The sequence below is a fragment of the Macaca nemestrina genome, chromosome 8 (genome assembly GCF_043159975.1).
Source record: "Macaca nemestrina isolate mMacNem1 chromosome 8, mMacNem.hap1, whole genome shotgun sequence".
Lineage (NCBI taxonomy): Eukaryota > Metazoa > Chordata > Mammalia > Primates > Cercopithecidae > Macaca > Macaca nemestrina.
This window is the reverse complement of record NC_092132.1, coordinates 71,079,529-71,095,812: the sequence shown is the minus strand read 5'-3', so window position 1 is coordinate 71,095,812 and position 16,284 is coordinate 71,079,529. Positions and strand designations below refer to the sequence as shown.

The 16,284-nt window shown below is 42.9% G+C and overlaps 2 protein-coding genes across 7 annotated transcripts in view; one reads left to right on the top strand and one right to left on the bottom strand.

Moving 5' to 3' along the window:
• Positions 1-4,975, bottom strand: part of LOC105483572 (junctophilin 1) — an 80,612-nt gene extending 75,637 nt beyond the window's left edge. For 4 of the 6 annotated variants that reach the window (XM_011744467.2, XM_011744466.2, XM_011744463.2 and 1 more), the window contains exon 1: positions 4,346-4,879. In XM_011744467.2, coding sequence (XP_011742769.1) covers positions 4,346-4,724 — 379 coding nt within the window. In that variant the 5' untranslated portion in view covers positions 4,725-4,879. Of the gene's footprint in view, positions 1-4,345 lie in introns of all 6 variants that reach the window. The other 2 variants (XM_011744465.2, XM_011744464.2) reach the window with 1 other exon arrangement.
• Positions 4,976-5,311: 336 nt separating this feature from the next.
• LOC105483571 (ganglioside induced differentiation associated protein 1) overlaps positions 5,312-16,284 on the top strand; it is a 44,991-nt gene continuing 34,018 nt past the window's right edge. The window contains exon 1 of the mRNA XM_071068091.1: positions 5,312-5,336. The gene's annotated coding sequence lies outside the window, so the exon portion shown is untranslated. The remainder of the gene's footprint in view (positions 5,337-16,284) is intronic.

The window sequence follows — 16,284 nt, the reverse complement described above, 5'->3', positions numbered from 1 at the left end:
TAAATTTTAATTTACAGTATCCCTCAAAAGAAGCTATCTGGAAAATTTTAAATGTAATTACTTCTGTGTTATTCATAACAATTCACAATGTCAGAGAAAACAAATAATGATTAATCTGTCTTGACCTCTTTCCACTTCTGATTATATAGATCTACCCTGCAGTCACTTTGCATTTTATATTGCCATGTACAGATTTCCACTGCATGGCATATATTCATTTTTAAAACATTGAGCAAAAATGCTAGTGGTTTTATATAACTGTGTCAACAATGGCTGGTTATTTCATTGCACTTAAAAGTTAAAACCATAACGACTCCCAAGTCAACAGTTTTGACCAATTTCAAGACTACCTTCTCTTTTTGTTCATTCTGACGTAGGTGACATAGGCAATAGTAGATATACAATGAAATACTAAGTGGGTCTGGTACTCTAACTGTCATATTCTGGGTAGATGTGAAGTCTTTTTTTTTTTTTTTTTTTTTTTTTTTTTTTGAGACGGAGTCTCACGCTGTTGCCCAGGCTGGAGTGCAGTGGCGCGATCTCGGCTCACTGCAAGCTCCGCCTCCCGGGTTCCCGCCATTCTCCTGCCTCAGCCTCCTGAGTAGCTGGGACTTCAGGCGCCCGCCACCGCGCCCGGCTAATTTTTTTGTATTTTTAGTAGAGACGGGGTTTCACTGTGGTCTCGATCTCCTGACCTTGTGATCCGCCCGCCTCGGCCTCCCAAAGTGCTGGGATTACAGGCTTGAGCCACCGCGCCCGGCCAGATGTGAAGTCTTAACCTGACATCTATGAACTTCTGAGGAGGTGGGTGGCCCATAGTTTTCTCCGAAAGATTAACCCAAGAGGATAAGATAGTCATGTAAAACATTTCAGGCTAAGAAGATTCCTACTGAATATTGGCCATCTCCAAATACTGCCATCTCAACAGGAATGGGAATGGAATTCTTAGGAAATATTGACTTTGATTTTTCCTTTGCCTAGACGGGTAAAATGTAAATTCTAGAATGAAAGTTTCACAATCTGGCTTGAACATACTAAAATAAACCACCTTATTTTTAATATTTTGTTGGTTAAAAGAGAGCTGTAATCATATCCTCCTAACTTTTGTCTACAGTGACAAGTTAATTTTGCTAGAACAATTTGCAGAGATGTTGTTTGATATCAATAAGTATCTACACTTTTAAAATACAACCATACCATCTTGGTAAATGTTTAACACTGATGGAAAATTAACAGCTAGTTTCCTTAAACTGTTATCTTCAAAAATACGACTAGTACAGTATTTAGAATTTCCAAAAAAGTATGGCTTGAAAATCCAAGCTGTTTAAGGCAACAGCAATAATTAGAAAGTTTAAGTCTCTGCTTAACTGTCAAACAGGGAAGGGGGGACAAGAGCATTGGCCACATTCCTCTCCCATTTTGTTAAATCACAGTATATGAAAGAATTCCTCCACCGAATTGCTAGAAACCAATTTACAGTCAAACTGTTAGCAGTTCATCTGAAATTTAAAATAGGTTTAGTTTAGTCAATGAACCTAGAAAAAAAAAGGGCCTATTTCTTTATGAAGCAGGTGGGTTCCAACTTCTCCCTGCTGCTCAAATAAAGTTCTAATTAGTTCCTCTTGATTCCTAAAATGTAGATGCATATTTCACAAGTATAAAAATTACTTTTACCAGTTTTAAACTGTGTTCATTTGGGAGCTAATTTTTAAGATTTAGTCGTTTTAACTACACAATCTTGTAGTGGAAGGCATCCAGTTTAGGAGTTTCAGTCAAATCTGCACTGCACTATGCCAAACTTCAGTTTATATGCTCCGAATGGGTATGTGCAAGTATGCATCTAGTTAACAAAACATTATGTTTTCCCAGAAATTTTCAATAGTTTTACGGCAAGTGAAAAAACAAAGTACAGATCAGAATTAGCACAAAAAATTCTGGGCACCTAGATTTGGATTTCATGAGTATGAGACTAACGTATTGTTGATATTCAGGGGGTTTCTATTTCAGCAACATATCATACACAAATCACTAATAAAATAAGTGATACTTCTCACATGAAATTACTGCTTCCTTCCTCCTCCAGTTTAATGTCACCACAAAAAAAACACGGAATCAGATTTTCCCTGAATCTGATACAGGGTGTACAGGGATGGACATGTGGCGATGGGGAGAGTGGAGACAAAAACAAGCTAACTCCTTAGTGAGAACAGCAGAAAACAAGCTAATTTTTTAGTGATATTCCTATTTTGGCCAAAACCTTTGTATGAAATAAGTTATAGCAATACACTTGCTTTAGACTCCCCTTTTATGATTGAGGACTTTCTAATGAAATAAAGTTACATATGAGACAGCAGAAAATCCATTAGCACAGAGTAGATATTCAGCTGTGATTTTTAAGGTTTTTCTTCCTAACTGTAGCATATTAGATTTTTTTTTGGTAGAAGAAGAAAACCACAGTACCACCTAGCATGATGCCAAGTTTTAAGTTTTTTTTTTTTTTAAGTTTATTTTAAAACTGAAGGCAGATTATTCATAAAATCATTCTGGAGACTTATTTGGGCTTCTACGACATGTACACAGACAACCTCTACTGTGCTATATATATTTTGATTACTAGGTATAATGAATACTCTAAACCAAGAGAGTGTGTTTAATGAATAGCATCTTTAAAAGGAGACTCTTTCCAACTTTCCAAAACTGAAGAGAACCATCCCTGGCCTTCTTAAAAGATTATAAAACAATGCACAGATTTAAAAAAATAAATTTTGCCTTCTACTTTTGAGCATGGAATTTAGTTATACAGTAGAGCTGGGGCCTCCAACAAAATCCAGTCACAAACTAATATATTTATAGCGCTGTCAACCAGGTACTTTATGCCCATTCAGAACATTTAAGGGTCCTAATTAACTATTGTGAAACTCGGTACTCAGCCCCACAGAAAAGTATTAGAGAACGTTTTTTTCTTTTAATCCATGAGAACCATACACTTAATTTATACTGTAGGATGAAAAGATGTCCTTTTTAGCAAGTTCTACCATTCTGCCATTTTGCATTTGAAACACGGCCCAAGTGTTCTGACTAAGTGAAGTGTACAAATTGTGTAAGCTTTTATATAAGCAGTGGTATAAATGGGGTTGCAGTGGGCTGGAGAAACTTTTAATTACATCCCTTTAATATCCTCCAACTCTGAGCTGCTTAATTCCAAAAAGTGATGTTGCCTCCTACAACCCTTATCAACTAAATATGATTATGTTTATCGGGAAATGCACTTTGCTAAAGCATAAGCTATTCATGAATATCTTTCTCAGCGTATTACACAAGGAGATTCATCAGGTTTTGACACCTGTTTCAGTAATGTATACTTTTCCTAATAAAAGAGGAACTTCTGTCCTGGTATATACACAATCCCTTTGGCAAATATTGTTAAATCTTAAAAGAAGGGGATCTTTGTTCACAGCCAGGCATACTGCTTAGGTCATACATAATGCAAATTTCTGTTTCAGTATTGCCATTCTCAGGAGTAAAGTAGCTGCTAACTTAGCAGCATAGGAACACACCTGCCAATTGTATTTTTTTCAATGTAGACTTCATTGCCCATTTCTAAAATATCTTGCTAGTAATTTGTCCAAGATCTCCAGGTCAGCAAAGACTGCTACTCTTTTAAGACCAATATTTTAAGGAATGGAATGAAAACTAGGAACTTTCACACTCTGAACTCCACCTGCATCAGGTGGCCTTTCTGCTCCCATAACTCGGACGTTTCCAAATGCACCCCCAAATAAGGTACAATTCCCCAACCTCCTAGTTACGGGGTTCTGGCTTCTATCTTTAGGCTACTAGAGGACCAGAAGCGAAATACGATTCCACGTGAAACCAATCCGGGGAGCGGTCAGCACGGACCTCCAGCCTCACCCGCTCAGGGTGTTCGCTCTAACTCCACGGGAGTGGCGATTTCAAACCCAGCCGGGAGAGGGAGGGATCAGGAACGTAATGTGACGGGCTCAAGTGACAGCGTCCTCTCTCCAGTCCAACCCTCCCGGGCGGCGCTCCCTCCCGGTGGCAGCGCAGCGCTGGCGCCGGCCAGGTACATTCACGCCTAGCTCCCCTGAGTGCGGACACACGGTCCGCTGGTCTGCTCCAAGAACGGGGTCAGATCCAGCCCTGGCGCCCCAGTCCGGCCCCAGCGCCGCCTCTGGGAAGGGCGGGCGCGGGCGGGAGGCGCCCCCAGGTGTTTTGGCGGGTTTCCGGACACGTGCGCCCGGCGTCCTCCCCACTTCCCCACAGCGAGGGCAGAGCCCACCGCACCAGCTCGCGGAGGAGCCGAGCCGCCCGCCACGCCGCTCACCTCCGTCCCCGTAGGTCTCCACGCCGTACCCGTCTTGCAGCCCGTTACTCCAGGTACCCTCGTAGCGAGCGGGGGTGCACAGGCTCTGCCGGACCCCGTAGCGCCCCTTGAAACCATGTGACCACTCCCCCCGGTACATCCACTTGCCCTTCGTCTCCACCCCCAGCCCGTGCCGCTTGCCCTGCGCCCAGTAGCCCTGGTAGGTATTGCCGCTGGGCCAGGTGTAGCCTCCGACCACCTCGAAGCCGTGCGACCAGGAGCCCGAGTACTCGCCCTGGCCTTTGGGCCCCGTGCAGATGCCATGCCCGTGCGCCTTGCCCTCCTCCCAGCCGCCGCAGTAGGTGCCGCCATCGTCGAAGTCGAACCTTCCGCCCGTCATTCGGGGGGCAGCCCCGGCGCGCTCCCCGCAGGGGCACGGACGCGGGCAGTGCTGGGCACGGCAGGGTGTAGCTCGGGGGTGGGGGCCCGGCGGGCGAGCTCACGACAGCGCCCTGGGCAGCTCGCGCCGCCGCTCGGCTCCAGTCCGACGCCGCCCCCGTCCTCCCTCCTCTTTTGCCGCCGCCACCGCCGCCTTCCTCCTCCTCCTCCTCCTTCGCCGCCGCCGCCCCGGCCAGCGCAGCGCGCGAGAGGACAGCCCAGGCTCCCGAGCGGACCTTCAGCTGCTCCCGCCCGCCCACGTGAGCCGGGCGCCGCCCCGCGCCCGCCTCTCGTCCCCTCCCCGGGCGCCGAGGCCCGGCCCCGCGGCGCTCCCGCCCCACCGGGCCCTGCCCCCAGCCGCGGGAGCCGCCGCTTCCCCGGCGGGCGGGCGCGCGCGGGGACCGGCTGGCGCTCATGTGTTCTCGCAGTGGGATGCCGGTGGGAGGGCGAGTGTACCCGGGGACGCACGAGAATCCCTGCCTGGAGATGAAGGCGCGGTTGCCTATGTGGGGGCTACTCGCGCGCGCTGGAGCCTCCGGTGTTTGTGTTTGGGGTTTTTCAATGTGGTTAAGCTGTGAGTGCGGCCACGTGTGTGTTGAGGGAAAACTCATTGTGTGCGTGTTTGTCTGCATGGGGTTTGTAGTTGCATTGTTTTCAGCGTTCCAACTTGTGTACTGTTGCATTTGTCATGCTCAGCTGTCATCGTGAATTGATATCTCCTAGATATATGTATGCATGTGATGTAAATCTGCGGCAGCCTAGATATAATTGTGCAGAGTGTTCTTTTACACCTACCCGTTTCAAAGCACACGTGTTTGCATTTATTTAATGAAGACACCGAGGGTGAGCAGTACAGTTTGAAAAAGCACAGAATATATTGGTTAGTTTTTTATTAATAGTGGTGAAGAGGATTTTTTAATCGGCCTTTGAAGCGGTACAGGATATTCTTTTTACATTAGAGCCTGCTCCCTCTCCTGTCTCGTTTATGCTTCTTAACAACCTTAGAGATTCTTGAGTTTGGAGCTGTGTGCCCAACAGGTAGACGGCTCGGTCTGTGTATATTGTATAAATGTCTGGAATGCACACCTCTCCAGTGGTATCCACTGTTTGAGAAAGTAAACAGAAGTTTGCAAGGAGGAATATGGTAAGTAAAACACTGCTCTAAACTTGCAAAGAAACTGTGGCCTACAAAACCAGGGACAGATGTCAGCTTATCTACTTTCTAGCTACAACACTGCTTTGTCGAATTCACTTTAGACAACTCTTCTAAACTTTTAAACCTCAATTTCACCATCTTCCGAATGGGAATGACAAGATTTGCTTTTCTTTCTATGTTAGGTAATAACTGAGTATATTGTGGCTTCAGTGCCAAACCAAAAATTAGAGATTTGGTAATAGGCAAGTTGAATCAGCATTGTCTCTGGTGAGAAAAAGCATTATTCTTCACTTCACCCTCAAAATACCCATGGGAGACACTTTTCCCGCGTTCACAGCCTAGGGTCTCAGGTTGGCCTCTCAAGGAAACTGATTTGAAGTGTATTCCTGTTATTTCTTAGACTGAGAGGCCTTTGGATGACTATGTGAGCATCAGAAGCTGCCAAAGGTTCTCTCACTAAGTATTTGATAATCAGATATAGATATAAGGACAGGTGTCAGGAAGACAGCCTGGGAAAAAGTAGACTAAACTGCACAGAAAAGGAACTCCAATTAACCTTGATTGCCTCTCTCTAAGGATGAAAGCCGACTTTTCCTGCTTATCTGGCTGAAAAACTGAAAGAAAAATCTCAGTTTATGCGGAACCAAATCACCAAAGAGAATTAGAAGCCCTCATCCATGGCACTGCCGGCAGAGTTGCCAGGAATAGTGCTTACCCTAGTGGCCTGAAATAATTATGCATCTCTCGAAGCATCTTGTCCTGGACTGGGGATTGATTTAGGCCGCTGGGAAGATGAGGGCCAGGGCTTTGCGGCTGAGCCATAATTCCACTTCCCTGTTAGGGGATACACCAGAATCAGGAGCTAATGTAGAAATATGTGTTCCCATATATTTTGAGGTTCTGTATAATATGAGAAAAGGTGTGGTTGGTCAAGTCAATATTTTGAATGGGGGAGTCTCTTTCTAAACTAAATTTCGTCACAGAGTAGTCTTTGTCCCTTAACCTCTTTTTGTTGTTGGACCCACCCGGTGTGTTAGGACCCATATATGTTCTTTAAGGGGATAAATTTGGGAAACCTTTATGTATTTATTTATTACTCTTTCTAATTAGTTGTCATGTAAATGAGGGATTTTCTGGAACATACAGCATGAAATAAGTTTCCGGCTTCTGTAATGGATATCTAGTCCATTTGTGGTGTGAGGTGCACATACATCTGGTTTGAATATGGAGATTTGGGGAGGAAAAAAGACATGGCCATTTATTGCTTACTTTTCCTGTGGCTATCCCTAATAGATGCCTTGCGAAGAACCTTAATTAAAATGAGACTTTACCACCAGGTATCTATGATTAAATTTTAACAAATCTTAATCCTAGCCTAGCTCTGATGTTGACTTTCTTTATGAAAGAAAGTTAGTATTTTTGGTAAATTACTAAACAATTTTTGGCAAATGACCATATAGGCCATGCTTCCATTTACCAGCTGCCATCACAATGGAATGTTTCCCCAGTCACGAAGACGTATGTGTTCATGTAAGTGTTCAGGGTCAATAGTAATGGTTGGAGAAGACTGGGAGAGAGAACTAGGAAGAGGAAGAGGTGCTGAGAGTGATGGGGTAGCAGATAGTAGACAGTGGAATAATGTTGCAGTTTAATAGTCAGGGTTAATGTCCTTATATGTCCTTATTTTCCCTCTCCCTCTGAACCTTTGCCCTGGATAAGGGGGAGTTGAATTTAGCTTTAAGAAGGGATTAGTAAGAAGAGAATGTGAATGTTGGTTTGACAGGTGGAGTGGGAGAGGCCATGAAAATCCAGGGGCCAGCAACTGCCCTAGCAGTTTGTTTTCCTCCATGTTGAAAACCTAGTTACTATATAGTTCCATTCTAAAAAATTTTATAACATATTGTAAGCTATTTTGAGTGTGACTATGACCAATTAACAACATATTAGTAAGGATGTTTTGCTGGGATTTAATGATGTCTTTTAAAAAACGAAGGTGCATTTAAAAATTTATTGGTGACTTCATTTTATTTACATATTAGATTAATTATTGGTTGGATGAGGTGACTCTTGCCTGTAATCCCAGCACTTTGGGAGGCTGAGGCAGGAGGATCATTTAAGCCCAAGAGTTTGAGACCAGCCTGGGCAAAATAGGAAGACCCCCTTCTCTAAAAAAGAAAAAAAAAAGAAAGAAAGAAAGAAAGAAAAAAGACTGATTATTGAGAGTTGTTAATAGAAACTTTACAAATGACTAAAAGCTAATCTGTATGTGTTTATCATCTAAAGACCATGATTCAAAGTGTGTAGAAAAGCACATACAATTAAAATCACTTGATAGATAAGTCAAAAAGTATTAACATCTTGATTTATAAAATCAAATAATCAAAATTTGACTATTTGCAATATAGCATTCACAAACATTCAAGAAATTTGTCCATGATAAATATAAAAATTAAGAAATATGGTGAGAAACTTTGCAGGCAGCGTGAAATCAGAAGAGGAAGAGAATTCCAAGATTAATGGTCTTCAAATCTTTTATGGTAACTACTGTGTGACAGATACCATACTAAGCTTTTCTTTACAGGTATGAATTCACTTAAATCTCATAATTGTAGATGATTTGTACTAGTCATACAACCATTTTACAGAAGGAGAAAATAAAGTTTAGCTTATTCATATGCCCAGAATTATTCAAGGTAGAAATGATTGAGGAAGGATTCAAACCCAGGTCTGTGTGACTTTAGAGGAGGTTCTTTATTCCTGTCCTTAATTGGAGAGAGGAAGAGAACACATTGAGAGCTTTCAAATGCTCAGCGGAGAACAAAAAGGTGTGGTAAAGATGACTTTTCTTTCTTATTTTTTTAGATTAGCTGCCTGGGTTAATGATAATGTTGCTGTCTAGATTTTTTTTTTCTTTTTTTAAAGGAGGAAGGACAGTAAATTACGGGAGCTGGGGAAGATATATTTATTTAGGAGAGAATGGTCCAGAAGTATACCCCAGAGATGATCAATAGGCAATTAGATAGGAGAGGTCAAAAATTAAAAATAAGTGGATAAGTAAATAATGCCCATTTTTCTCCTACCTCTGACAGCCGTTGTTCAGTAACACCCCCTTTTGAGACTTACACTATTCACTCAGGCCTCGGACATAGCCTGGACCTTACTTTGATCCAGCAAGTAAGGTCTGGTAAGGCCAACTCTCTGGAATTTGAGAGTAAAGGTCCAGCTGAAAATTGTAAACTGGGATTTTATAATTCCACTCTGACAGCATTCCCTCATTGCCACTGTCACTGAATACACCGTTGGTTCTCATCAAAGTCCTCCATGCTACATAGCACAACTTTTCCCAGGCAACTTCCAGATGTTTATCGCCATCCTGGAGCCCATCTCCATCCCAGCTTTCTCCTGCTGAGCAGAGGACACTGTCTTCTGTCTTACAGAGGAAGAAGGAGCTAGGAACACTTGCACCTTTCCTCTCTTCAAAAACTTTACATAGGTTCCCATTTTCTTCCTCTTCCCATTCACCTGCCTCCAAGAGGAAAAGATATCCTTTTTCCTCCCCAGGTTCTGGGTCAGTTCCTTCTCTCTCTCTCTCTTAAGATGGAGTCTCACTCTGTCCCCCAGGCTGGAGTGGAGTGGTGCGATCTTGGCTCACCATAACCTCCGCTGCCTCCTGGGTTCAAGCAATTCTCCTGCCTCAGTCTCCCAAGTAGCTGGAACTACAGGTGTGTGCCACCACACCTGGCTAATTTTTGTATTTTTAGTAGAGACGGGGTTTCACCATGTTGGCCAGGCTGGTCTCGAACTCCTGACCTCAAGCAATCCACACGTCTTGGCCTCCCAACCTTCTTTCTTTTAAATATGCTTTAATTTGTTCTCTTTCAGCCAAAAAATGAGCTCTCGTGTTTTCCGTATTAAAACAGTCCTAATTTGCTGGTCTGCCATCTCCTTAAGTCTTCTATGTCCATACTTGAAACTGCAGATCTTGAAAGAATGTATTCTGGTCTTTACGTCCCCACCTCTGATTTATGTACTACTTGATTTGGATTCTGTTCTCACCGGTCTAGTGAAGCTTGTCTAGCCATTGGGGACCTTCTGTTTGACAGATATGATGGTATCTCTTCAGTTCCTATCCTGCTAGTGGCAACAGTGAATTTGATACTTGTGAGCACTCATCTCCTTGGCTTCTGTGATGCCCATATCTCATGCTTCTCCTCTCCATCTTTATCTCCCACCACTTCAGCTTTGTCATTCCCTGTGTGTTTTTCTTCTTCTTATCCCTTTCTAGTCTCCTTAACTTTAGGTTATCTGTTGTATTCCAACTATTAGCCTCATGGTAGCAGAATTTTGTATAGTTGCTGGGTACTTGTTGGCTTGTCTTGTATAACTAGGCAATCCTGCCCTAGAAGCCAAGAGTCTGATTTAGAAATAGTCTAATTCTGCTCTAAAAACACCAGCTGAGCCTATTTAACTCTCAAGGGCAATGCTTTGGTTTCTTCTCATGATGTGTCTCTTGTGGCCCTCTGCCTCCTCTTCCTAATGGGGAAAGCTCCACATAGACGTGGACACCATCCATGTCCAATGATGAGACTCACAGAGGGTTTCAGGAAAGTTCTAACAATAAAAAAGGTAACCTCAGATGAAAGGGAGAATTGAAAGAGTGGTAACTTGAAGACAGAGTGGATTGCAGGTCTGTATTAGAGATGTAGTGCCTGAACCAAACCACAAAATATATATTTATATGTATGTATATGTGTGCTTATGTTTATTCATCATATATATGCATACATGATTACTATCAGGTTTGGAGACATAGAGAAGTAAGGCTCAGCCTTTGCACTTAAGGATATAAAATATTTCTAAAGAGACATGAGATGAAAAAGAAAAATAATAAACATACAAGGGCGATAACTACAAGTAGCCAATAAGTGCCAAGTATCATAAGAGTTAAGAGGACAGAGTGATTTAATGGACTGCTATGGTTGAAACAATTTTGGGTAGTCAGTGGCACGTTGTTCATGGATATAGTAAAGGCATACCCTTCCAGATATTTATAATGCAATGATCTTCTTGAATTAAGAGGCACCCTACCAAGGGAAGGAATGAAGGGAAGGAAGGTTTACCACTCTTTCAAGTCTGTCTTTCAGTCTGTGATTGTAAGAACAGAAGAGACTTCCTGAAAAAGAAGTCCCAGGAATCTGAGGAGACGTGGTGATGAGTTCATCTCTCATCCTGCATTTAAAATCACAATGCTTTGTTCTGAAACTATGGCTGAAAGGCAACTCGGTATTTGAAATTGCACGACTTGGAGATAGCAAGGGAATATAAAAGCATTTTGAAGAGAGTCAGTATTGAGATGTTGTTAAAAGTTGTAAAAATTGATGAGATAACCTTTTCATAAAGCAGTTGCATAAAGAAAGGAGGTACACAATATTGTTGAAAGCAAAGGAGTAAGTAGCTACTAAATGACTCATAGCTGAAGGAAAGAAAAAAGAAATCAATTATTAGGCAGTAAAAGAAATGTAAATTATAATCGAGGAGTGAATGGTTCCAAGAGTTTGGGAATGGGATTTGAAACAATAGGCAATGATAGAAGAGGCTTTCCTCTAACTGAATGACAAGGGGGGATGTGGTATCTTTGCCAACCGTTGCAGTACCAATCTGCATATCAGCTCAGCATGCACACCTCAAAGCCCTTGTAGGATTCTTCAGATACTGATTGCATTCCAAATAAAGCTTAAATTCCTCTTCCTTTCCTTCATCACACTCTAGCATTTTTGTCATCTCTTGCATTTTACATCATTTTCACGTGGCAAGCACTTTTTAAAGCTTACAGAGACATCAGAACACCCAAAGAGTGGCCGTGGAGGCTCACTGCTCAGATCTCCCTTCAAGAGAACCTACAGTTTGGAGGGTACTTGGCAAACAGACTCCAGCTGCCACAACTTCACATCTCCTATGGGTTTTGCATCAAGGCCACTGCCCCTGACAGCCCCTCCAAGTTAAGGGCAAATTGATGTGTCTTGCATCCTCTGCTGCAAAAAGGAAGCAGAACACCCGGTAGGCCTACTCTTTGGTTCTGGAAGCAACACATACACACTTAGACAGTACTTCAGCTTATGTGCTAGATGACACAGAGGGGAGGCCACCAGCTTTGAGAGGGCTCAGAGCAGGAAGGGGTTTTGCCAGAGGGCCAGGTTGTGATGCAAGCAGCCCTGCCTCTTGGGCCATATAGGCAGGGCCTATGGTGTTGGAGGTATCAGTGGTGAGAAAAGATATATGAAGATTATGGCAAGCCCCTGTGGAAGAATCATAGTTGCAGGTCTATGGGGATCTAAAGCAAGGATCTATATCATCTGCAACAGTCAGTCTCACATCTTTTTAGGAACAGTTTCTTTGAAAGTTACTTGGCCTTGGTAGTAAAGGTAGCCTGTTCATTCAGAATTTCCCATTATGAGCTGAGTCTTCTTGACTCTGACAAGACAAAGCTGGACAGACCCAGAAGCAGTCTATTGTGAGTTGGGACCGGGATCTCTAGGAGCAAGCTGAGTGGGACCAGAGGGCATGGAAAGCTGCAAGAACAGGTTGCCCTTTCTTAAGGGCTGAGTGGGACAGACCCTCATGTCCCCCACCAGGGTTCCACTGGTTCGCTCCTCTGAGCAGATTGGGGTTTCAAATAACGAGCTGAAGGGGGAGGAAAAACCTGTGTCTGGTTTATGGTTGCACGAGCTCAGTATGTAGATGAAGCTGAAAATGGATGGAGGCTACATTATAACTATACTCAGGAGTGGTCTTGAACTTCTGTAGACAGGGAAAATCTTTCCAGTGGGCAGAACTGTGAATGTTGAACTAGTCATGTATTTTGTGTGGAAGGGAAAGTGGCCCCACGTGGGAATATTTATATAGATTTCTGAGCAGTGGCTAACAGCCTTGCCTGGTCAGGGGCTGGACGGAGAAGGACTGGAAGACTGAAAACATGGAGGTCTAGGCTAGAGACATGTGGATGAACATATGGGAATGGACACAAAGTGGAAGAGGCACTGAAAACCCAATTAGATGACAGGACTCAGCCAGTCAATGTCAGCCTTCCTCAACAGACATCCCAAATCTGAAGCAAGGGGCACATGAGCTTAGTAGACTCAGTGGCAGAAATAGAAGTTGCACCCGGGATCAAAAGCAAGGGCTGCTGCTTATTGAGGTCAGTTTAACTTCTCCTAACTTTGCAAGTCAAATCTGTTAGTAACAGAGAGTATTCCTTGTGAATATCAATCACCTACTTGGTGGTAAGTTGATTATATCAGACTCATTTCGGCCTAGAAGAGCCAGTGGTTCATCCTTACTAAGGATAGACGTTCTGGGTATGGATTTACCTTTCCTCCCCACAGAGCCTCAGCCTGTGCCAGCACTGTCCAGGGGGCTTATAGAATACCTGATTCACAAGCATGGAATTTCACACATAAACTCCCACCAGGGAATCCACTTCACAGTGAAGGAGGTGCCAGAACAAGCCCTGATTGTGGGGTCCCCTGTATCTTAGACACTGTATTACTGCATACCTCTGTAACATTTGAGGGGCTAACCTCATAGAATAATGGAACGGTCTCCTAAAGGCGCAGCTATAATTCTAGTTTCTGGTAGTAATCTGCGAAGATGGAGTGGCACTTTTGGGGATATGGTATATGCACGGAATCAGATTTTTCTATGGCATTATCTCTAATAGGGAGGACATATAAGCCTAGGAACTAAGAGTTAGAATCAGTAATACCTCACTTACTATCATATTCAGTGTCTTTCCTATCCCTGCATCTCTGGGCTCTGCAGGGTCCCCAGAGGGGAAGCACTCTTGCCAGGGGACAAAGCAGAGCTGCAAACTATGGCTCCTGCCTGGTAGATCCAGGGATTGTGCCCAGGGATCAGCAGGTAAGAAGAGGAATCACCAAATTGGCAGAAATGGTTGACTTTGATGAGCAGAAGGAGGCTTTTATATAATGGGGACAGAAAATACGTGCAGACCCAGGTGATCCATTTGGGTGCTTCCTGGGACTCTACCGATTCCTTGTAACCATGGATGCACTCATTTGGCAACCCTGGTATGAGGAATATATGACTTACAAAGGGTTCAGACCTTCCAGAAATGAAGGATTAGGTTACACCACTAGGTAAGCCACTAGAACCTGCTCATGTGATAGCTGATGGTGAGGAGAATGAAGTAAAGGTAAGGGAGAAGATGAGAACCATTTTCAACCGCAAGGCTGAGTTGAGAAACAGGGACTGCTGTTTGTCCCACTAACTTCCTTTATCAGAGCTTCCCATTGGGAAGAAAGTCCCCCAGGAACTGCCCCCAGATACATGTGAAGACAATCTCTGCAGTGCAATGGGAGATTGTGGTGGTCATAGATGTGCACCATTCAGAGCTTCCTTCAGGAGAACTTGCTGTGAGAGAAGAGGTTGGTGAACAGCCTGTACCTGCTGCACCTTTGAATTCCAATAGCATTCATGCTGAGGCCACACTCTGTCTAAGCTGTTTCCAGCCAATAACCAAGCACAGTGGGATTCCAAGAACTGGGTCATTCCTTCTCAACACAGACCTCCTCTTATGGGTGAGATATCCTGTGCTCCCCACTGAGCTGACTAAAACCTTTTAAGGGCTACACTGCAGTCTGAGCCTTTTCTACGCAATTCTTCCTTCCCTGCTTTGCTTTCACGGGTTTCCCACCTACTCCTGTTTCCTGTAGCCTTTATCCTGCATGTGTATTCCCCTGGTAGATCTCTGATATGTCTGAATCTATCCTGGAATCTGCTTCTTGGAGACCTTGAACTGATACACCCAGTGATCTTTAAAGAACACACAGATAACACACACATGCATACATATACGCTTACATTTACAGGTTGTTCTTGGTCAGAGAGAGATGGAAAGTCTAAATCAGAACTTACTAAAACTGGGTTTAAAATCAGATTTCCAGGTTCTTAAAAAAGAATGGGGAAGCTTTCTATGTACTGATATGGAAAAACCCCAAGATCTATTAGATAGAAAAGAAAGCAAGGTATTGAACAGTGTATGTAGTGTGCTATAGTTTGCTATATTTGTACATATGTAAAAACCTATAAAGATACAAATCAATGGGGTGAGAGTAGGAAAGCTTCACTGAAGAACAATTTGAAACTTGAAATTATAGTACTTATTACTAATTAAATTGAAATGTCAGTCTTCAGCATCTTAGCATTTTATTATTTTAGTTATTTGAAAATTCCATTCTGTATATGTAACTGGATAGAACCACCATTTGGTAGATGATGCAATAGCCTGTGTAAAGCAATAAATAGACTTGATAAATTTTGGGACCCTCCAAAACTTACCATCTGAAATGGAAAAAGACTGCCTGGGTAATCCAGATGGTATGAGTGATTTCCAACTCACCAACTGATTGAATAAATTCATAGACTGTTTGCCTGTCTGTGACAGAAGTGGACATTTAGAAACCTCCAGCTGTGTCAGTCCTGCCATTTTGGTTGTTCTGAAAGTTTTGCTGTTTCTAGAAAGAAGTATACACCATCATTTCCTTCAATGTAACAGCCTATGCTAAATCATGCCTCGTTTCCATACTAAATGTTCCTTTAGGGCTGATAATTTCATCAAAGCAAAGGTAAGAATCATTGGGTGAGCATTTTCAAAAGATGCTTGTGTAGGTTCTGCTCTCCTCTAGCAAAATGTCAGAGTGGCCCCATCTCATACATTCTGAGAGCTTTCCTAGCAATCCTAGTGTACTTATCTGATGGAGAATCATTATCGTAGGGCAATTTCCAAAACTCCCCTGCTGACAGTCACCAAGGGGAACTTATTAAATACAAATGCTCTTTGACATACTATGGGATTATATCCTGATAAACCCATTAAACCCATCATAAGTTGAAAATATTGTAAGGTAAAAGTGTACTTAATACACCTAACCTACTGAATATCATAGCTGAGCCTCGCCTACTTAAAAGGGCTCAGAACACTTACATTAGCCTACAGTTGGACAAAACCATCTAACACAAAAGCCTATTTTATAATAATAAAGTGTTGAATATCTCATGTAATTTATTGAATACTGTACTGAAAGTGAAAACCAGAATGACTGTATTGGTACTTGAAGTATGGTTTCTATTGAATGCATATTGCTTTCACACCATTGTAAAGTCAAAAAAATCCTCAGTTGGGGACTGTCTGTGTACACATGCCCAGGTGTCCAATGCCAAGCCCACAGAATCAGAATTCATCTGATGAATTCAATATCAGAATTCTTTTTTTTTTTTTTTTTTTTTTTTTTGAGACGGAGTCTCGCTCTGTCGCCCAGGCTGGAGTACAGTGGTACCATCTTGGCTC